At 36.8% G+C, this 23,889-nt stretch overlaps 1 protein-coding gene across 2 annotated transcripts in view; it reads left to right on the top strand.

Annotated features, from left to right (window-relative positions):
• The first annotated feature begins 294 nt into the window (after positions 1 to 294).
• The window catches only part of TYR (tyrosinase), a 106,699-nt gene continuing 83,104 nt past the window's right edge, over positions 295 to 23,889 (top strand). Inside the window, exons 1-2 of one of the 2 annotated variants that reach the window (XM_040489585.1) lie at positions 295 to 1,324; positions 11,060 to 11,276. In XM_040489585.1, coding sequence (XP_040345519.1) covers positions 506 to 1,324; positions 11,060 to 11,276 — 1,036 coding nt within the window. In that variant the 5' untranslated portion in view covers positions 295 to 505. The remainder of the gene's footprint in view (positions 1,325 to 11,059; positions 11,277 to 23,889) is intronic. The other variant, XM_040489584.1, reaches the window with a different exon arrangement.

Here is a 23,889-nt window from a genome sequence, read left to right on the forward strand (position 1 = left end):
AAAGAATCTCTTTCTGCAGAGCTGAGTTCTGCAAATGTTGTGGCCTATTTATGGTCCCTGAGAAACTACCTTGGCCCCCATAATCTCTAACCTTTCCTGAACTTTCTTAATGAGAGAAGCTCTATTCCTGATACCACCTCTCATGTTCAAATTCAAATCATCACTAATTTCAGTCAACCAACTGGGTTTACTTAGATCAGGCATGATTATTATTCTATTATTATAACCATATGAGTTAAACTATTAATGGTGAAAAGTGTTTCTCCCTTTAACATAGGCCTGTCCCACTGGTGGGATACGTGCCAACTCCAGGGAAAAGTTAGTCATGTGGTTTTCAGAAGATGAAAGCTTAAGATAAAGACGGAGAGTGTTTGATGCTGGAGGTGGGACTGGTGTTATATAGGTCTTAGCCGAAACATGTGATAGTCACTGTAGGGGTAGCTGGAAAGAGAAGTGTGTGGCTCAATTAACCAGCTCAAACAGATCCGTGAGGACGAGGGTAAGCATGCTCCTGGCTGCTCTGTGCTGCCTGCTGTGGAGTTTCCGGACCTCCGCTGGCCATTTCCCTCGAGCCTGTGCCTCCTCCAAGAGCCTGATGGAGAAGGAATGCTGTCCAGCGTGGACGGGTGACAGCAGTCCCTGCGGCCAGCTCTCTGGCAGGGGTGCCTGTCAGGACATCACGCTGTCCAAAGCTCCACTCGGGCCTCAATACCCCTTCACGGGGATGGATGACCGGGAGGCCTGGCCCTCCGTCTTTTATAATCGGACCTGCCAGTGCTTTGGCAACTTCATGGGATTCAACTGTGGAAATTGCAAGTTTGGCTTTTGGGGACCAAACTGCACAGAGAAGCGACTTTTGGTGAGAAGAAACATCTTTGATTTGAGCGTCCCAGAGAAGAACAAATTTCTTGCCTACCTCACTTTAGCGAAGCATACTATCAGCCCAGACTATGTCATCCCCATAGGCACCTATGGCCAAATGAATAATGGATCTACACCCATGTTTAATGACATCAATGTTTATGACCTCTTCGTCTGGATGCATTATTATGTGTCAAGGGACACACTGCTTGGAGGGTCTGAAATCTGGAAAGACATTGATTTTGCTCATGAAGCCCCAGGTTTCCTGCCTTGGCACAGACTCTTCTTGTTGCTGTGGGAACAAGAAATCCAGAAGTTGACCGGGGATGAGAACTTCACTATTCCATATTGGGATTGGCGAGATGCTGAAAGCTGTGACATTTGCACAGATGAGTACATGGGAGGGCGCAACCCAGCAAACCCGAACTTACTCAGCCCAGCATCCTTCTTCTCCTCTTGGCAGGTAAGACATCCTGGACATACAATATCAGAGCATAAAAAAAACCTCAGCTATTGCTTCTGCAGGCAGGCCTTCATATACGCTCCTCTGCATCTCTCCTGCCAAGAGTAGAAAAGGTCCTCTATTAAAAGTTCTCAGCATACCTTGTATTTTTCCTTTACAGCACACTTCACGATTGTAATTACACAGATATTTGTGTGGCTATTTGTCTAATATCCTCCACCAGGTTCCTAAGCTCTAATAAATACATAGTATTTGGCTCATCACTGTATCTCTCAGTACCTAGGTTGGTGCCTCACAAGTGGAAAGGGCTCATTATCTGTTCAGTGAATGGATGAATGTTCAGATGATTAAGCAGGTTAATGATCTAGGTCAATGTTTCTGAAATTTTCTTCACAATAAAATTCATACAGTGTACAAATTACAAATCCCTGGTCTTACCCTTAGACCCATTGATCAGAATCTTCAGGAGAGGGTTCTTGGGAAGGCATCATTGACTAAATGTCTATGGTGATTATCATCATCAGGAAAACTGGGTGAATATTATTTAGATTAAATCTTTTTAAAAAGTATATGAAGACCCTGGGGCCCAAACAGGTACGTAATGAAAATGTTCATTTTCATTTAGCATGTGTGAATCCCCGTTGCAAGACTTTTTGTGTAGTAACTCAGTTAATACTTTTACTAACCTTTCTCCAGTCTAAGGATTGAAACACTGAGGTATAAAGGTAGCTTGTACAAGATTGCAGAGCCAAGAAATAGAAGAGATAGGTCAGGCTGGGCTGCCTGATTACCTATAGTATTCCCAAAGACGTGACTGCTATGATGTCTTTAATTGAAGGATCTGGCTTATTCCACCTCATTTCATTTTTTTTCGTTAGGTTGCAGAAGAAATTTGCTTTTTTTCCTAAATATATTCAAACTTTAGAGGTACAAGGTAAGGAATTAAAATTTTGAAATTTAATTTCTATTTCTCCCGTTCTAAAATTTTCACTCTGGATTAGGGGCAAAATGTGACCCAAAAAATATGCTTTTAATAATTTAAAACCATAAGGTGAAAGGAATGCTTTTCTGTCTTTATTCCAAACATTTCTAATATAGAATTTTGACTAGCAGTGCTTTATGGAATTAAGCCCAATGTTTAAATGAGATGGGAAGAATCTGGCATCCACATCTTGCACTCTACAGACTTGATATATGAATGGCTTCCTCCCCTTCCCACTAAGTTCACACACCTTCCAAATGTAGTCTATTGAAGCTCATTGAAAATTGGTCATGGTGTAATATCTGGTATGACTAATGCCAAGTATTTACCAAGAGTAATGAGTGTTTTTTGCAGAAAAGGCTGGAAAAAGATGAGCCTGAAAAAAACCTATTTCAATAAGCCTTTGGATCTCCTACCTTAATCTATAAAATGCAAACCTCTCATCTAACACTCTCATCCTGTTACTGCTTAAAATACTACTAAGTTAGGATAGGGATTTTCAGTCATTTATAATGCTTTCCTTACCTGTACAGTTTCACTTGACCCAGAAAGGCTGGTGTCTTATCTAAATTACCAAAAATGTGACAACATCCACACCGAAACTTAATTGATACTTTATTATAGGAGATATATGCTACTTGGTATTACTAGCAATATATTTGCTTTTTTTTTCCTAATCATTTATTATTGAGTGGAAAGTCCTTACTCTCCCCTTTTTTCTTTGTAATTGTGGCCAATTTTACTTCTAAATAAAACTTTTTGGGTCTAGTGGGTAAACACTGGACTGAAATTATTACATTAGGTTCAATATTATTCTATAGTTAAACTGCTGTGTAGTAGTTGGTGTTAAAAACAAAATTTGGAAATAGAGTGAACAAAGACCATTGAAGAAAAACAATCAAATGATAGTTTAAATTAAAAAGGAACGGTCTAAATTAAAAAATAAGAGTCGGACTCTTGATTTCATCTCCAGTCATGATCTCATGGTTCATGAGATGGAGTCCCGCACCAGGCTCTGTACTGACAGTGTGGAGCCTGCTTGGGATTCTGTCTCTCTCCCCTTCTTACTCTGCCCCTCCCCAACTCGTGCTCCCTTCTTCTCAAAATAAATAAACATTTAAAAAAAAAAAGAATGTGTCTGTTTCTAGAAAAAAAAAGGAAATGCAAGAACATTTGTATCTGCCTACTGTTGAGTAGTGTCACTGTGTGAGGTGACAGTCACCATTTCCATTTTTTCTCATAGTCTCTCTGGTTACCATCCTTTAAAAATGAAGATCAGTTGTTTATATCAATTTAATGCAGTTCTCAGTATCTAAATCACTTAGGGAGCTTAAATAAATTTCATGGATCCACCCACCTAATTTCTGCTGGAAAATCCTTTTCAAGTAGTCTACTGTGAAGTTGAAACATCTGTATTTTTAAAACCTTCTCTCATTTGTTTTTTATTTATTTTTATTATTATTATTATTATTATTGTTATTAATTTTATTTAACACTTTATTTTAGTTTTTTAAAGACAGACACAGAGCATGAGCAGGGAAGGGGCAGAGAGAGAGGGAGGCATGGAATATGACGCAGGCTCTGGGCTCTGAGATGTCAGCACAGAGCCCAATGCAGGGCTGTAATCCAAGAACCGTGCGATAATGACCTGAGCTGAAGTCAGACACTCAACTGACTGAGCCACTCAGGCAGCCCTTATTTTTAATTTTAGAAAGAGGGATCTGGGAAGAGGGGGAGAGGGAGAGGGAGAGAGAGAGAGAGAGAGAGAGAGAGAGAGAGAGAGAGAGAGAGAATCGTAAGTGTACTCCACGCCCAGTGTGGAGCCCAGTAGGGGGCTTGATCTCACGATTCTTAGATCATGATGTGAGCCAAAATCAAGAGTTAGACTCAAGCAACTGAGCTACCTGGTGCCCCTAAAACCATCTCATGTGATTCTAATATGCAACCATAATTGAGAATCACTGACTTAATTAATCTTGAAATTGTTTTGGTATCTATTTCACTTTACAAACAGGTTTTATAATAAACACATCACTAGTTTAAATGTTTTTGCTGGAATTGCACACTCAAATAAAGAAGTACTACTTTGTTTGGAGAATCAAATAGCTTCCAGATTCAGTGAATTCATGGAGACCTTCAAAATTAGATAGACTGATGGCCCCTTTCATGCAAAGCCTCCATTTTCCCTCAATTTCAGATATATTTTAATAAAAATAGAGGCTTTAGAAATTCATAGCATTTATTAACTGTGAGCTAAGAGACACTCAGTAGTGTGTACCATAGTGTCCTTACTTTATAAAGGAGGACAGAGAGATGCCCAAAAAGGTATGATTTATACAAGGTCACACAGGTGAGGATTGAAACCTGGTGACTCTGACTCCAATGCTATTTCTCGTGTTAATAAGGAGCCATTTAGGCTAGAAGAAATCAATTAAACCAATAATTTATGGATATAAAATTTGACTTGTAGTTACTTGTTCTTCCTTAAAATTGAGTTGCACAGACAAATGGGGCAGCTATTCTGTAGTCCTTTTCATTTATGTTATGATAGAAATATTCCATTACATTTTTACTGATCCACATCCCTTACTCAGGTAGAATTTACCCTCACTCCTTTGTGATACATTACACTTGGTACAGATTTCTATTATAGTATCTATAACTTTTCAGTACATGGAATGGTTTTCAAAATTGTCTTTGTCTACCATACTGTCTGCGGCTCCAAAGGTAGAGACCATTTCTAACTTACTTTTGTATCCACAGAGCCCAGAACCATGATATATACATAAAACAGACTTTAAAAATGTATGTTGAACAAAATTAAAAGTCATAGAAATGTTAGCTCTAAAAATAACATGGATTAAAAATTAAACTCTGCATGCCTGGATTTCTAGAACCTTAGACCATACTTCTTTATAGCATTGGATCATCAAGGTCAAGGACACAACAATGCAAAATAAGCAGTGATTCACTCAAAGTGTAGAATAAAACATTTTATGTAGTTCTTTCTGGGCTTCTGTAGGTATGTTTATATGCATTCATGCAAAAAAAAAAAAAGAAGAAGAAGAAGAAGAAAGAGCATACAATAGAGGAGATCAAGCAAGTTACAGAGTATTATTTAAGTGAGATTGAGTTTCCCATTACATAAAATAATATATTAATTATTGTTGGTATTTTTAGAAAAGTATTTTTCTTATATTGAGAATTTATGTCTTTTGTGTATATGTATTTTTTTTCATTTATTTCTTTAATGACAAGAGCTTTTAATGTAGAAGCATGTTTGTCATCAGCTAAAACAGTCCAATATATTTGGGGATGGGGGGGTTCCTTAATAACATTAAAGTATAAATACCTGTGCTCAACACAATTAGATCCAATGTTAGGCAAGCAGCAGATAGACCAGCCATAAAAAACGAAAGGTAGGTAGATCAGGAATAACTGTCATGATGTATCAAAATACAGAGAAAAACCAAATATTTCCTAGACGATAAATGCGAGTGAAATGTGGCCAGGGAATTCACTCATCAGGTGAAAAGCACATCACATGGAAGGAAACAGTGGGAAGAAAAAAAAAATAAGTCACATTTCAGCAGAGAGTCATGGGTTTTAGGTAACCATGGCAACAGCTCAGTGAAATAACAGCTTCTCTTTTTTCTTTATGGAAAAGATTCTGTGGAATGTCATATGGCTTACTTTCTCTCCCCCACCCCCATAAACCTCTAATGCCCTAATAGAATCTTTGCTCCTGAAAGCTTTTAATAACTGATAGTTTATTGCTATTTATTTAAGTTTAAGAGAACACTATCTAGATTCACCTCCATTAATCTGTTCTGTTTGTTCTTTCTGTCTCTCTTTTTTCATTTGACTTGGGACACTTGATTTTTCCCCCATCATATGCTACCAATCACCTGTGTTGAAATAGAAAAAGAACAAGTTCCTCATCAGAGGATCTCTGCCACTTATCAGACTCTGCCTCTGCCACTTACTAGATGATGTTGCACAAGTTATTTAGAGTCTTTGACCATTGGCTTTTCTCAACAGAAAACAAAATAGGGTTTTGTTACTTTTGTATCTCAGCTACAAGATCATGGACAAGTTACTTAATTATTCTAGGACCTTTTTTTCTTTAAAATTAGAATAATATATCTTGGGGCGCCTGGTTGGCTCAGTCAGTTAAGCATCGGACTTCGACTCAGGTCATGATCTCACAGTTCATGAGCTCAAGCCCTGCTTCGGGTGAGCCACACTTCTCTTTCTCTGCCCCTTGTGGGATTCTCTGTCTCCCTCTCTCTCTCTCTCTTCCCTTTGGTCACTTGTGACCTCTCTCTCTCAAAAAAAAAAAAAAAAAAAAAGAATAATATATCGTAAAGCATTATTGTAGAGGGATTCAGTGGAATCTGTTCATGTAAAATGAGTGGTTTAGTATCTGACATATTCTTTGAGTTCCACGTGTGGTAATTGTTATTATATATTTATATGATATACCCATGTCAGTTATTACAACAATGAATATTCAGTAAGTGTTATAGAACCACAGTTAAAAACAATTTGGGGCCTACCCAACGGTCTTGTATTCAATAATAATATAAGAGCTGTCATTAAACACTCTATACCTGAAACTATATACTTAGTGCTTTGCATATGTTAAATTATTTGATCCTTCCTAAAAAGTTGTAATAATCCCCATGTGCAGATGAAAAACCGTAATACTCAGAGAGCTTAAGTAATTTGCACAAGGTCATGTAGCTAATAATAGTCAATATTGGAAAGCATGTCTGACTATAATCTCCATGATCCTAACCATTGTGCTAACAGTTTCTCCTCCCTGCCTCTCCTCCTGTATCAAATATAAAGATGATAATTTGGGATTAAGTTTTTCAAATTATTTCTGGAACCAGGGTAGATTTCCTCCTCGTTACTAATACATCCAGTCATCTGAGCACTTAGTCACTTGACAGTTGGCATTTCAGCAAAAATAGTTCCATTCAAACCTCTCTAATTTAAACGAGTCAGCTGTAGGAGTCTTTGAGGCAGTAGGATCTTTTGAAAATATCCTGAGATGGTTTATTATTCAAACATGGATGTATATGATTTTGTTTATGTACCTGCCGTGATGTCTAATCAACATTATAAAGGAATGCAATATATTATAATCAATGCAAAAGTTAAGTTAGCTTTAGTCAACCACTCCTAAGCCACTTACAGGCAGTAATAAATGTAGTGGATATATAAATTTGGAATCAGGACTGTGGATTAATGTTCTAGCTCTGGCTCTAAATATCATAAGACCTTAGACAAGTTACCCAACAGATCTATTTCTCAATTATGCGTGGATAAAAGGATTGAGGAATTTGTAAAGTGTGAGGAAAACCAGAAGCTGACATTTTCTGGGTAAAAAAACCCTGCTGCTTCCTATTATTATTTTATTCCATTATTAATATAATATATATGAATTATACATTAATGTTATATATTTTTATTTCCTGTTAGATTTAGTATGATTTCATGTTACAGTTGAGAAAATTAGCAAGTCTAAATAACATGCTCATTGATACATTGCTAGTAAACAACAGAGCCAGAACTGAAGCCCCTACCTACCTAACTTTGGAGTCCAATTATTTTCCAACATACAACGCTTCAATTCATAAGTGATGTCTTAGTAACCAAAAATTAAAAGCTTCTTGAAGTGTCTCTATTTAACACAGTAGCAGCCATTCCTAGGAGGCATGGTTCCTTCAGTTCTAGCTCATGGTAGTTTAATTTGCCTTTACGTTTCTATAGATTGCAAGCTCACTGGAGCAGGAGACTGACTGTCTTGATTATTTTTAACTGTGGTGCAAACAAGTGACCAGGAAGGCTTTTCACTTCTAAAATATTGCCTGCATCAGGCTCCGCAGGGCTCAGTCTCACAAACCATGAGACTACAGGCCCTAAGCCAAAATCGAGAGTTGGTCACCCAGCTGTCTGAGCCACCCAGGTGCCCCATAAGACAGGATTTTAGATGCTACTTTTGTACTCTCCCACACTTAGACTCAGCTTCCTCATCATTAAAGTAGGGATAAAATCATATAAATCTATGAAGTACATGGTGAAGTTTTAAAAATGTACACAGAGATGCCTTCCTCATGGTGTGGAACATAATAGGGCCAAATACACACTTAATAAAAATGATATATTAAAAAAAATATCTTCTAGGGCAGAGGTCAGTATCAACAGAACGAGGGTAAAAGGGTGTTTAACATGTGTGTAGTTGAAGATTCATTGGTTCATCCATTGATTTGTTTATTCATCCATCAAATTTATTGAGCCTCTATTCTAGGTTGTGTGATTAATAATGATAACGACAACAATAATAAAATTGTCTTCGTGGAGGTCACATTTTCTAAAGGAGATGATATTGTTTATTAAGGGAGTGTAAAGTAAATGGAGTCTAAATTTAGCAAATAATCTTACCTACTCAGTGGGCACAGACATCCTGTGGAAGGATGTGCTTGTTATCAACCATCAGTGATGGCAGGGTGGTTTCTCCTTCATGTTTGTTTTGAATTAGGATTGATACCTTGCTATTTAGTTCATTGCTCTCACCAAATCTAAGGCATCAATGATTTCAAGATTAATAATTTATATAGTATTGAGACAAAAAAATAAATGCCTATTAAATTATGATGTGATATTTTTAATCATTTAGAATTTTTATTTTACATTTATACTGAAAGGGCACCTTTTAACTTATTTAGTGAATTATTTTTTATCATAGCTTATTTTTCTGCCTAGATATAAATGAAACTATACACAAAATAATTCAATGAAGGATTCATAAAAATTATTCATATTTAGAGTCAGATTCTTTTATTTTTTTACATTTATTTATTTTTGATAGAGACAGAGCACAAGTGGGGGAGGGACAGAGAGAGAGGGAGACACAGAATTAGAAGCAGGCTCCAGGCTCTGAGCTGTCAGCACAAAGACCGACGTGGGGCTCAAACTCACAATCACAAACCATGAGATCATGACCTGAGCCGAAGTCAGACACTTAACCAACTGAGCCACCCAGGAGCCCCAAGAGTCAGATTCTTTCGAATTCTTTTGAAGTCAGGGTTGACAGTGTATTTTTTCTTTTTTTTTTTTTTTAATTTTTGAAGTTTTATTTATGTTGAGAGAGAGAGAAAGCATGAGCAGGGGAGGGACAGAGAGAGGGAGAGAAAGAGAGAGAGAGAGAATCCCAAGCAAGCTCCGCACTGTCAATGCAGAGCCCTATGTGGGGCTCAAACTCACTAACCATGAGATGATGACTGACCTGAGCCAAAATCAGGAATTGGACGCTTAACTGACTGAGCCACCCAGGTGCCTCATGTCTGTTTTTTCTGTAATATTGCCTCAGCCTTGACGATGAGGTCAGACACCAGACCCATGGCAAGGAGTGAGTGTGCTTAGGCATGAACAAAGTCACAGCATGGAGAAGCCCAAGTAATGCCCAGAGAAGGGTAGCCAATCTGACTTTGGCAGTCAGATCACACAATTTGTAAGCAAATTGAAGAGCAATTCCCATATTCAAGCTATATTCTAGAGGTAGAATTGAAACAATTGGTTAATGATCTCAACGTGAAAGACATAAGAGAAGAAAATACAAATGAAAACTCACCAGTTACTCTCCAGGTTAAAAATTATGATTCATGGGCTTCTGGTTTGAGCAGCAGGATGGTTGGTGTGATAAGAAATGGAGAGAGAGGAACAGATTTTTGGATTTTAAATGTTCCATTTGAGATATGTGTGAGATAACACTGAAATAAAAAGTCCAAGATGGATAAACAAAGTTCAGAGTTCAGAGTAGTGGTTTTGAAGCAGAGATAAGAAGTAGGGAGTTCTTATCATGTATTTGCCATGCAAGCCATGAAACTTGTTAGAGCCAAAAGAGAAGACATATAAACAGAGAAAACAAGTGATGGCACAGATGTGACTCAGTACCAGGGCTAGCTTCATGGGCACACAACTGGCAAAGTCACACAATGGATGTTTAACAGATGTTTGTCAAAATAATTTTCTCATCAAATAAATATTTGACAAAATTATATGCAGTAGTTATTAGTATCCCCATTTTATAGATGAGACATAGGAAATTTGACTCATTTTCTTAGTTAGATGCAAGACTAGAAGTCTGTTCTAGATTTAACTTTCACTGCTTACGCTGCCCTGCAACCCTCAGATGGGCTGCTTCCTTCAACAGTTTAATTTTTTTAATGTTTATTTATTTTTGAGAGAGAGAGACACACACACAGTGTGGGCAGTGGAGGGGCAGAGAGAGAGGGAGACACAGAATCTAAAGCAGGGTCCAGACTCTGAGATGTCAGCACAGAGCCCTATGAGGGGCTCGAAGCCACAAACTGCGAGATCATGACCTGAGCTGAAGTCAGACGCTTAACTGACTGAGCCACGCAGATGCCTGTCAACAGTTTACTTAAAAATATGAACCTCTTGGGGCGCCTGGGTGGCGCAGTCGGTTAAGCGTCCGACTTCAGCCAGGTCACGATCTCGCGGAGTTCGAGCCCCGCGTCGGGCTCTGGGCTGATGGCTCGGAGCCTGGAGCCTGTTTCCGATTCTGTGTCTCCCTCTCTCTCTGCCCCTCCCCCGTTCATGCTCTGTCTCTCTCTGTCCCAAAAATAAATAAACGTTGAAAAAAAAATTTAAAAAAAAATATGAACCTCTTGATGATAATCTCTAGCCACAACTCTTTTAACATAAAGGTTTTTGTGTAGATCATCTGTACCCGATTGGAGGAGTACAATAGCCGTCAGGCTTTATGTGATGGAACTCCAGAGGGACCATTACTGCGCAATCCCGGAAACCACGACAAAGCCAGGACCCCAAGGCTCCCCTCCTCTGCTGATGTGGAATTTTGCCTAAGTCTGACACAATATGAATCGGATTCCATGGATAAAGCTGCCAATTTCAGCTTTAGGAATACACTGGAAGGTAACTCCCATTTATCACTCCTTTAAAATTTCTTCTGTTTTTCTGAATCATGTTTAGAATCTCTTATCCAAAACCCTGGTCCCAGATATGTTTAAGAAGGCAGAATTTTCTGAATAAGGAGATTGGCATATTGCCTATGTGGCCAATAATCCTGACAGAGTCTGAGCAGCACACCGTAATCCAACACATATAACTCTTCAGCGAGATGTAAGAATACACCCACCATGGCAATAAAGAAAGATGGTTGGCAGCCTCAGGGTGACTAAGGTCAAGTTTCTTCACTAACAGAGTATTGGTGCTAAACGAAATATTGTCAGACCATTTTGTATTTTGGAATTATAGATAAAAGACTGTGGATCTATCATATTTTGCAAGTCTTAGTATTTTATCTACTTTAAAATATTTTGGGAATGAGGCTCGTTGAGGCAAGTCCATTCTCTTACCTCCAATAAGGATAAAACCTATATGTCAGGTTAAGTCGCCATCCCACTACCCCTTAAAATTTTTGTACTTTGTCAGAGATTCCTTCTCAGAGGCTCTTCTAGGTCCTTTTCCTACAAAGTTCTCAGTCTTGCTTGCTCTTTCCTTCAGCACTTTTTCATTCTTCTCTGCTCAATGCTGTTCCAGTCATGAAACCCACTTTTTTTCACTTCAATATGCATTATGGAAACAAACTATAAAAAACAAACAAAAACCAACTAACCAGCCAGGAACATTCACTTAAGTCATAGATTTAATAGGAGTTTTGGGAAGACAGGTGGCCAACTTGTAGCAATGTTGACAACTCAACATTAAACAGTCCACCTCTTAAAAAACTCTTTGGCACACTACAATGTAAATAAATCTTTCTCTCCTTTCTTTACTTTTAACTTTTTTTAAGTTATTTTTTTGAGAGAGAGAGAGAGAGGAGAATAAGTGGGGGAGGGGCACAGAGAGAGAGATGGAGAGGGAGAATCTTAAGCAGGCACCATACTCAGTGTGAAGCCCAACATAGGGTTCGATCTCACAATCCTGAGATCATGAGCTGAGCTGAAATCAAGAGTCGGGTGCTTAACCTACTAAGCCACCCAGGCGTCCCTTGTCTTAACCTTTTTGCCTTATTTTCTTGTCATTGTAATTGTTGTTTTATCCAACTTCTGTTGCTCAACTATACAGAATAATTTTACTGTGTCTTTCATATCCCTGTTTCCTTCTAATCCACAACCTCAGGGCCTTGCTCTCCCCAAGAAGCAATTTAAACAAGAAGTATGTCACCCTAAAGAGGAATTCTGCTTCTAGCCATTAAAATAAAAATTATGTTTATCTTCCGAAAGTAATATTAATGATTAACATTTTCCTTCTAATCACTATTTGCAAGGCACCATGTCAAACATTTTGTATAGCACTATCTCACTTCTTACAACCATGCTCGGAGGAAGATAGCACCATTATTTCTAGTTTAAAGAGAGGAAACGGGACTAGAGATTTTATATGACTTGGCTATAACCACTCATTCATTAAGTGACAGAGCTAAACCTGTTCTGAAAACTGTCAAGTGCCAAGATCCCAGAGTCCTTTCCATTGAATTCTGATGACCCAGAGTGGATTGAGAGTTTCTTGAGGGTGAGCCATAAACATATCAAGCTGTACCTTCAATAATATAAGAAGGCAGTGCATGGTTCCAAGGTGTCTAAGAGACTATATGCTGGGACAAAGGGGTACACACAAGGGACAAAGTTTCACACACAAGTTGGCAGTCACCATTTGGGAGGATTGGGTGTCCCATTGGACTTTGCCAGAGGTTAACAACAGGACTACATTTTTTTTTCTTTTTTCTTTTTTTAAATTTACATCCAAGTTAGTTAGCATATAGTGCAACAATAATTTCAGGCATAGATTCCTTAATGCCCCTTACCCATTTAGCCCATCCCCCACAGCCCTTCCAGTAACCCTCTGTTTATTTTCTATATTGAAGAGTCTCTTATGTTTCATCTCCCTCCCTGCTTTTATATTATTTTTGCTTCCCTTCCCTTATATTCATCTGTTCTGTATCTTACAGTCCTCATATGAGTAAAGTCATCTATTTGTCTTTCTCTGACTGACTGATTTTGCTTAGCATAATACCCTCTAATTCCATCCACATTGTTGTAAATGGCAAGATTTCATTCTTTTTGATTGCCGAGTTATACTCCATTGTATATATATTACCACATCTTCTTTAACCATTCATCCATCGATGGACATTTGGACTCTTTCCATACTTTGGCTATTGTTGATAGTGTTGCTATAAACACTGGGGTGCTTGTGCCCCTTAGAAATAGCAACCTGTATCCCTTGGATAAATACTTAGTAGTGCAACTGCTGGATCGCAGAGTAGTTCTATTTTTAATTTTTTGAGGAACCTCCATACTGTTTTCCAGAGTGGCTGAACCAGTTTCCATTCCCATCAAGCAGTGCAAAAGAGATCCTCTTTCTCCACATCCTTGACAACATCTGTTGTTACTGGAGTTGTTAATGTTAACCATTCTGACAGGTGTGAGGTGGTATCTCATTGTGGTTTTGATTTGTATTTCCCTGATGATGAAAGGCAACCGATGGAATGGGAGAAGATATTTTCAAATGACATATCAGATAAAGGGTTAGTATCTAAAATCTATAAAGAATTTATCAAACTCAACACCCAAAAAACAAATAATCTACTGAAGAAATGGGCAAAAGACATGAATAGACACTTCTCCAAAGACGACATCCAGATGGCCAACCAACCCATGAAAAAATGCTCAACATCGCTTATCATCAGGGAAATACAAATCAAAACTAAAAATTCTGTCTTAATGACACTGCATAGTCAGGATGCATACTTAAGGGAACAGAGGTACTTTATACATTTTTCAGGCAGATTTCCTAGCAGTGAGAAAGCATGGAACTTTGTCTTAAGGAACATGGGCTGGTCCCAGAAATAAGGTAGGGGAGTGAAACTTTTCTGGGTCTCAAGTCTGAAAAAGAAAGTGGCTTGAGCTGTGTCAACTCAGATAGTGGCTTCTAAATGAGTTTCTAATGCACAGAGGTAAGTGCAGAACATCAGGTTTACACAAAGAATTTGCTGCTATTAATAAATTATGGTTGTGAATTATTTTATTTTTTGCAGTATTTTATTCTCTTTCACATCTAGTCTAGTATGCTTTCTTGAGGAGGAGAAAAAAAGCATATCATAGCACGTTATCTGGCACATAATAGGTGTTTGATAAGTTGATAACTGAGTACAAAAATAAAACCTAAGGCACTTCAAATTGCATAACCTACCACTTAGTTATTTATCCACATTGTATGTTGCCAACATACCAGTGGGAAAATCTTAGAAAATGTTGATCTGAGCTATCAGCAAAGATGTTCCCTGATCAAGGGCACATTTTTTTTTACTCTTTTCTTTAAACTTTTATTCAGAAATAATTTTAAGCCTACAGAAAAAAATTACAGCAATAAAACAGTACAAAAGACACACATATACTTATATGCACTTACTGTTTACATTATATCTTGTTTTCTTTCTCTCTCTCCCAATCTCAACCACTTGAAGGTGAGTTGTATAAATTAGAACACTTTACCCCTGGATTTGTCGGTGTATTTTTCCATATAGTAGGAATATCCTTACATAGCCACAGACCAGTTATTAACTTTAGTAAATTCTATATTTATATAATGCTTTATTCTAATCTAATGTTTCCAATTTTTTTTCAATAGGCCTAATAATATCCTTTACAGAATTTTTTTTTCTCTGTAACAAGATCCAGTGTAGGGGCAGTTAACATTTAGGTTGTCATGTCTCCTTAGCCTTCACTTTGAAATATTTTCTACAGATTTTTTTAATAAGATTGACATTTGGGGGGAATGCAGTCCCTTCCTCCATTTTTAAATAAAATTTCCTTGTTTTGAGTTTGTCTTATATTTCCTCATGATTGGATCCAGGAAATACATTATTATCCAGAATTCTACAAAGGTGACTTTGCATCTTTCTAAGAGGGTGTCACATCTGGAGGCACAGGGCAACCATCTGTCTCACAATGGTGATATTAATTTGATCATCTGCTCCAGGTGTGGTCCAATTTCTCCACTCTATAATTACTAATTTTTCTCTTTCAATATAATAAATTGACTACATGGGGACATTTTTAATGTAATGCAAATATTCTGCTTTCTCCTGAAGTTACCCTCCATTGATGGTTACAAAATGATGACTTTCCAACTTCAGCACTCCCTTTACATTTATTAGTCAGCACTTAGGATTCTACTGTTAGCAAGAGCCCCCCTTTTTTCCTCCCTTCTTCCCTTCCTTCTTTCCTTCCTCCTTCCTTTTCCTTCCTATCTATCAACTGTATACTGATATCAATATATCTATGGTATGAAGTAAAGACTTTCAATTTGTTTTCAATAATATATAATTAATTAAGGTGCATAATTATCTCTATGCTCAAATGGTCCCAGATTTCACCCATGGGCACGCCTTAAGCTGGCTCTTATGCCTCTGTTTCACATCCCCACTATTGTTTTTGGCATTTTCTTTCTTTCTGGTATAGAAATGTATTCTAGAATCATCTTGTACCATACTCCCTCAGGCTTAGAATCAGTCATATTTCTTTAGAAACAATGGTTACTTTCAGTGGGCAAGGATATAAGAAACAAAGATCTGGGAGTAAGTTTTGCTCACCGGACACATTTTGAAACCAGGATAGGGAAGGATGTGGGATGTCTGGGCTTGCAAGGAGTGCTCAAGTGAGTATAGCCGTGAGGAGAGCAGGACTGGAGCTCAAGTGAGTATGGCTGTGAGGAGAACAGGACTGGAGAAGCAGGAGCAAAGACAACTACTGCATTCTGCTTTGTCAGTAAACACAGGTGGAATGGAATTGTTGGTTTTTACTGAACCCCATGGTTATTGCTGCCCTTTGATTATTATTAGCTTTTTGAGGTGTGTGTAATTTCCATCCCATTGAACAAATTCTTGCAGCCAGTCCTGGGATGGAGGAACTGTTGTGTTTTTAACTACTGAAGTAGTTTGTTACCTCAGCTTTCTTCCTAGATATAAGTGCTGAAATAAATATTGAAAATGTACCACTTGTGAATTGTGTAAAAGAGATTCATGTTCCTAGAAAAAGCAAAGACAAATAAGTCTGCATTATAAAAGGCAGTCTTCAGATTTGGCTAAAAAGTTCGTCCCCATGCTATATGGACTATTAGATTCAAAGAAGGATCTTCTCATGTCCAAATATCTGCCCATCGTGTCTTGTACTTCAAGGTTCATAATACTGCTAATGCAAAACTGGCAGTGGTATGTGTGTTGGGGGCTAAAGGAGAACCAACAGTTTAGCAAAGTGGTTAAAAGCAACCAAACTGACTGGAATTTGATCCAAACCCCACCACTTCCTAGACATACTATTTTGAATAAATTATTTTACTTCTGGGCTTTAGTTTCATCATCTTTAAAATGTAGCTATGAATAATCATGTATGGGGTTTGTGTAAGGATAATGATAAAATACATGTAAGAAACTTATGATATTTCTTCAAAAAACGGCAGCAATAATTAATTATGTTAAACTTGGATTAGTTGTTGACAACTCAGTTATCTCTGATTAGTTTTTCTGACAATCAGCTTAGAAACTAAGTATAGACTGACTCCTGAGAAAATAGGTCATGATGGGCTAGATGTAGTAGAAAAATAAAGAGGGAGAAAGGTGGGAAAATATTGTTGATATAGACCCAGAGATAGCATTTCTTGAGATAAATAGCTTTTCAGGGGATTCCCAAAAACAAGGGGACAAGGGAAAGGACAGCTCCTGTTACCCAAAAGAGAGGAAGGCGCAAGAACAAGAAACAATTCTAACTTAAAGTTGTGTTCACAACCCTAAGCACAACTTAGGATCATGGAAATGTACAGATGAAAGACAACTCTCTGTGTATTCACTCCAACATCCCATACTGTGCTGAGATGCCACTATGACAATATCCTTATGTGGCTATTCAAAGACAGGGACTAACCTACCACATGTGGGAGAAAAAAAGTTCCAGGTTGATGGAAAAAACCCAGTTTTATTCCATTTAAAGAGCCCTCTATGGTCCTGGTACTATAGTAAATTATGAACATACAAAGACATGCAAAGATGACAATTACATAGTTTCTGACCTCAAGGAGCTTACTATCTAATGAGGAAACGCCATTTGAATACATGGGGAAAACACAATATGATAGTATGCAGTGAGGTAGGAACCAAAGATAAACGAGAAATATTTCCTTAGAAGACAAAAAAAAAAACCTAGATCTTGAAATATCAATAATTATTCACCAAGAAGAGAAGAGAAAAGGCATTTCCAGCAGAGGGAACAACATGTGCAGTGGAACAGAGGTGTGAAAGTGTGAAATTCGTTACCAAAAAAAATAAGAAGCTGTATATGGCTAAAATATTAACTTTGAAATGGGAAATAAGAAGTATAAAGGGTTTAGAATGCATCATGTATACCTTTGTTTCTCAATCTTCTCTGGAGGAAAAAACTTATACACCTCTAAAAATATGCCCACAGATCCCTAGGGAAATTAAGAAACTAAAGTTTGTTCCAAGTAAATGTCTCTTATAGCTTCCCTGTAAAAGAGATATATTTGAAAACCCAAAGTTTAAAACTCATGATATAATGTTCCTATCTTTAAGAATACATCTACATACCTTGTTTTGTGAAGCATTGCTATAGACAATGTGGTCAGGAGAGGCCAGCAGGAAGTTAACATGATCTTCTCTATATGTCAGCAAGGTATGAAGCCAGCAGCCTTAGCACAATGCTGTTGGGGGGATGATGGATGGTTATGGCTTGTTTTCAGGTATGGAGACTGAGATGGAGATGAGTTGGTTAGAGTAGAGCAACTTTTTTATACTCTAGAGTATAGAGTATCAGGAGCTCTTGGTAACCAAATGTGAGACAGACAGGTGCACAACACATTGAGGACGGTTCTAAAACATATCCCACTGATTTCTCATAATTAGTCCTTGTTTTGGCTTCTCAATCTATACACCATTAAAAAATCTAGTTTATCTTCTTATGATGGCTCTTCTAAAATAAATGCTATTTAAATGATTATCCAGAACTTTCCTTTCCAGCAGCCTTTCAACCTTTCTATTTTTTTGTGACTGCCAGACACATCCCTGGGAAGTATATCACCTCTTCATTTGCTGGGACTTCAGCAGTTCAAGAAAGTAAAAAATAAGCTCTGGGCTTTAATAAAAGAAAATGGAAGTTTTGAAATTTTGAATGATGTTTTATAACTGCATATTTGAAGAGAAAGACCAGCAGCCAGTCACACTGAAGTCTCAGAGAATGACCTAGTTTTCAGTCTCTGCTTGAGAAATGGACTTTATTAGGACATCCGGAAATGATTACACAGACTCAACAACTAAATTCCATTGAGACTAACTGTGTAAATCTTAGTGCCAAAGAGATCATTTCAGTGGAGTGGGACATTCTAGTGATAGGAAGGCTCCAGGCCTCTCGGGCACGTCTTTACCCATTCTGGGGGATCAGAAAGCTGAAGAGCTTGGTATAGATTGGTTCTCACTGACTTCGAACAGAGGTGAAAGGTTTTAAGGAACTAAGACCAAGAAAACTTTTCCAAGCCTGGATTATTTAATTCCCCAGAATTACCACTTTGGCAACCTTGTTGGTATTCTGATTAGGCAATATTCCTGATCATAATAATACCATTAAAAAATCTCTGTGTGCCAGACAATCTCATTTCTCACATGTTAGATGATTTAATCCTCACAACAGCCCTCTGATGTTTATTATTCACTGATTAAAGCATTATTTTAAGTAGTTATTCCAGTGAGTTTAGGAATCAATATGTCTCCTTCCAGTTGAATGAACTGATTCAACTCATTTGGCTCAAAGGATAGACTCTTTTCTCCTCACCTCAAATTTGCAAGGAAAATAGGACCGTTCTAATAAATGTAGGAAATTCAGACAAGTATCCTGTGTATAACTTTCCAAGTGGGTTTGCTTTGAATGTGCTTCTTTAACCAGGATATAACATTACCTTTTAAAAAGCCTGAAATAAAATAAGGGACTGCTATATACATATGTTTTAAGAGATCCAAGGCAGAAGTCATGCTCAGGGAAGAGTTAATACTTGTGTACTAGGTTCACAAAAAACAAGTCAAGCATAATCCCTGTATATGAAATGCCTGTTAAATTCTTTATCAGTGCCTTGTTTTCCAAAGCATTTTATCTGGCCATTAGAAACTCTCTAACCAGGATGCAGTGATCACTTATTAGAAGCTGACTTTTTGAATATTAGGGGGCATTTTAAATTTTGTGGACATAGATTTCTTTAGGCTCAATGACATTGTTCAGACATTTGGATAGTAGAAACTCACAGTTTTATTTTATTTTATTTTTTTCAGGAAACAAAACCTTAAAAACAGAATAGTTTAGAGTTTGTGGATATTATTGCTTGATGCTCAGTAAACTTTTAGCAACAACTGTGATAATCTCAGAGATCTCTCTGTAAAAAAAAGAAAAGAAAAGAAAAGAAAGTAAAAAAAAAAGAAAAGAAAAGAAAAGAAAAAATTAGCATGTTGGGCCCTATATATTTATATAGTTTTGAATGATTCTTCTGTTTCTACTCCCTCCAACTAGTTGTACTGGAATGCAAATTGTCCTTGTCAAATGTGAATATTGAGAAGGTAAAGTAATTTATTTAAGGCATGTGTCATCTTTGCTATGAATTAAGAGGTGCTGGTATTATGTACTGGCAAACGCCATTGGAAAGCTACAGTGGAGAAAGAGAGAGAAGAATTTCCCAGATTGGGGCAGGGCCCTATAAAGTAGATTGAGACACTGATTTTGAAAGAATATTGCAATATGTTTTAGTATCAGTTTTAACATTACTAGCATCTTCTTCCTTGTTTTAAAAGTGTATTTAATAATTACCTATTTAGGCTACTGTGAGAATGTACACACATCTAGCTTCTACTATATACACAGGAAATGTTTCCTTTTCCCTACTCCCATATTTGTAATCTTAAATAGTTATCCCAACTTCCCTTATAATTTAGCAAGGTTATTAGTCTTCATTAAATGTATTTATTCATAATAGAGAGATTTTATTTATTTTTTCATCATTTGGATTCACTGCTGGAGAAAATGGCTGTTTGCTAAAGGATAATCTTATTTTCCATTTAAGGTCCCAGAAGATCTTTAAGGAGCAAAATAATAATTCACCTGTTCTAGGTGTATTCTATTTTTATACCTTTATTTATCTAACAAATGTGAGTTGAGAGGCTTCAACATACCAAAGACAAAGTAACTATGTCTCATGTAGGACTGCTTTGTTATCTAAAATATTTTGGCTGCAGTATCTATTTACAACTCATACAAAATATGGAGCATTCCAATAAGATTTTGTTAATGTGGGTTATATTTATTTCTACTTACCATTTTTAAAACTAAGACTAAGAAAAATTTGAAAACATTTATTTATTCATTAAAATAACAAAATTTTTTACTCATTACATTCATATAAGTAACATAATTAAATATATTTTATAAAAATAGAAAGTAACATGGCATTGCTTTATATTTTTGTGAAAAAAAGACATCTGGATTATATGTCTATTTCTATACTCAACAGTAGTATCACATGGAGTTTAGTTGTAAAATGAAGAAAACTCAGCCTCACACAGATATAAAATTAGAATAAGGAGAAGTATTTTTAAAAACATTTTCTGATAATTGCAGATCTATTTTTGTATACTAAAACTCAACAAGTGGTAATTTCTTAAAAGCTGAGTTGCGCTGTCAAATCGGAAACCATATAAATGAAGTTTTTGTACTTGTTACGTTACATTCTACTCAAATCTCTCTTACATCGTGAGTGGATTTTTCACCCTATTTATTTTGTAATATCAATCATAGTTCATTTTCAAAATATTGGTTCGCTGAGACCTGTAGATCTGTCAAATTTTGAAATATCTCATTACATAATATCAAAAAAATCACATTCATTAGTACCACCAATAATCTCATCAGAAATGTCTTCAAGTATTCAGAAGCTCTTGAGCTTATAGTGATGGAATCAAAATTTTCAAAATTCTATTTTTGCTTGAAAGCTCAAATTGTATCATTGGCAAAAATATCAGCAGTTGTTTTCCTTTAAGTGACATACTTATTTACTTCAATATCAAGAAAATGTCTGCCAAATGCTTAAGTCTGAATAACCATAGTTTGTTTCACAATTGTACATTCCAGTAGAAATGGATTCCCTAAAAAGCATGGTTATTTTAGTTCTCAACACAAACAATGGCACAAGTGCTTCTCCTCTTATATAATTATCATACTTCAGACTGTAGCAGAAGTATGATGTATGTATGTCCCATTCTGGCTTCTCTAGTTTACCAAAGACATAGCAGAACTTTGGTGTCTGATTGGGAGGTACACTCCCAATCCTGCTTCTGTTATCTGGTCCAACACTAGTCACTCCACTCTGAGTGGGTATGTTAGAAGAAATCTTTGTGCAAAAACAATGGATTTTTAGATGGCCCAAAATACAGAAGAATGACAGTCAATAAACAAAAAATAGACTTCCACTTATGGGAAAGTGGAGTAGATATACATTTCTCTATTCCTCTCTAAGTACAACTTAAATCTCTGTATATGTATATAAAACAGAATAATATGAATGGTGAAGATAAGGCAGACTAGCTAGAGACCCTGGGACCTCTTGACCATGTTAGTGAGTCCCTTGTGCTTTCTTTTCACCTCATATATCCAAGATCTATTGCTGAAGAAGCCTGAAAATAGCAAGAGGTTTAGACAAAGACAAAAACAAACTAAAAAGCAACAAAAACTTGCTCTTTGTAGCCAAAAGTCAAGGAATAGGGCAGACAACTTTTAGGCAATAATCAGTATACTCCATTTAAACAGCAAGAAAGAAAATTTAACAAAATGAAATAGAAAGAGAGAGAGGGAGAGGGAGAGAGAGGAAGAGAGAGAGAGAGAGAGAGAGAGAGAGAAGAAAGAAAGTCTGGTTGGGGCGACTAGACCTCCATCATTATCAGATTAGTACTGTGTTCCAATCCCCTGGCTGCATGGTGTCAGAGAAGTCTGAGTAAGAAGAATAAATCCCACTTGATAATGGTGAAAAATTATTTTAATGTACTGCTGAATTTGATTTGTTAGTATATTCTTTCAATGTACTGTTGAATTTGATTTTTTAGTATCTTGTTGAGAATTTTTTAATTCAGTTTCATCAGGGATATTGACCTGTAATTCTTGTTTTTAGTGGGGTCTTTGGCTTTGGAATCAAGGTAATGCTGGATTCATAGAATGGGTTTGAAAGCTTTCCTACCATTTCTATTTTTTTGGAAAAGTTTGAGGAGAATAAGTATTAACTCTTTCTTAGAAGTCTGGTAGAATTTCCCTGGGAAGCCATCTGGCCCAGAACTCTTATCTGTTAGGAGATTTTTAATAACAGATTCAATGTCTTTGCTGGTTGTGGGCCTGTTCAAATTTTCTATTTCTTCCTATTTGAGTTTTGGTAGTGTGTGGGTGTCTAGGAATTTGTCCATTTCTTCCAGATTGTCCGGTTTGTTGGCATATAATTTTTCATAGTATTTTCTTATAATTGTTTGTATTTCTGTGGTGTTGGTGGGAATGCAAACTGATGCAACCACTCTGGAAAAACATTATGGAGGTTCCTCAAAAATTAAAAATAGAACTACCCTATGACCCAGCATTGCACTACTAGAAATTTATCCAGAGGATACAAAAATGCTAATTTGAAGGGGTACATGCACCCCAATGTTTATAGCAGCACTATCAATAGCCAAAGTATGGAAAGAACCCAAATGTCCATTGACTGACTAATGGATAAAGAAGATGTGTGTGTGTGTGTATGTATATATATATGCATATATATACATATATATATACATGTATACATATACACATATACATATATACATATGTGTATATGTATACATACACACGTATACATGTATATATATACATACTATATATATAATGGAATACTACTCAGTTATGTAAAAGAAAGAAATCTCGCCATTTGCAATAATGTGGATGTAATAGAGTGTATTATGCTAAGTGAAATAAGTCAGTTGGAGAAAGACAGATATCATATGATTTCATTCATATATGGAATTTGAGAAAGTTAACAGATGATAATAGGGGAAGGGAAGGAAAAATAAGTTAAAAACAGAGAGGGTAGCAAACCATAAGAGACTATTAAATACAGAGAACAAACTAAGGTGGGTGGAAGGATGGACTAAATGGGTGATGGGCATTAAACAGGGAACTTGTTGGGAGGAGAACTGGGTGTCATATGTAAGAGATGAATCACTGGGTTCTACTCCTAAAGCTAAGACTACACTGTATGTTAACTAACTTGAATTTAAATTAAAAAAAAAAAAGAGAGAGATTTCCATCCCAACCACGAAGTGAGGAACCACTCCCCCTATCTTACATGAAGGTGATGCAGAGAATCTGCACTTCCATACCCACCTGGCAGTAATCTCTGTTGGACTGGTGTCAAAGGAGACCTATGGTGAGGCAGGGCCTCCACTACTACCCAGTGACAT

This window comes from Herpailurus yagouaroundi, unplaced genomic scaffold (assembly GCF_014898765.1).
Source record: "Herpailurus yagouaroundi ecotype Mexico unplaced genomic scaffold, PumYag 180, whole genome shotgun sequence".
Lineage (NCBI taxonomy): Eukaryota > Metazoa > Chordata > Mammalia > Carnivora > Felidae > Herpailurus > Herpailurus yagouaroundi.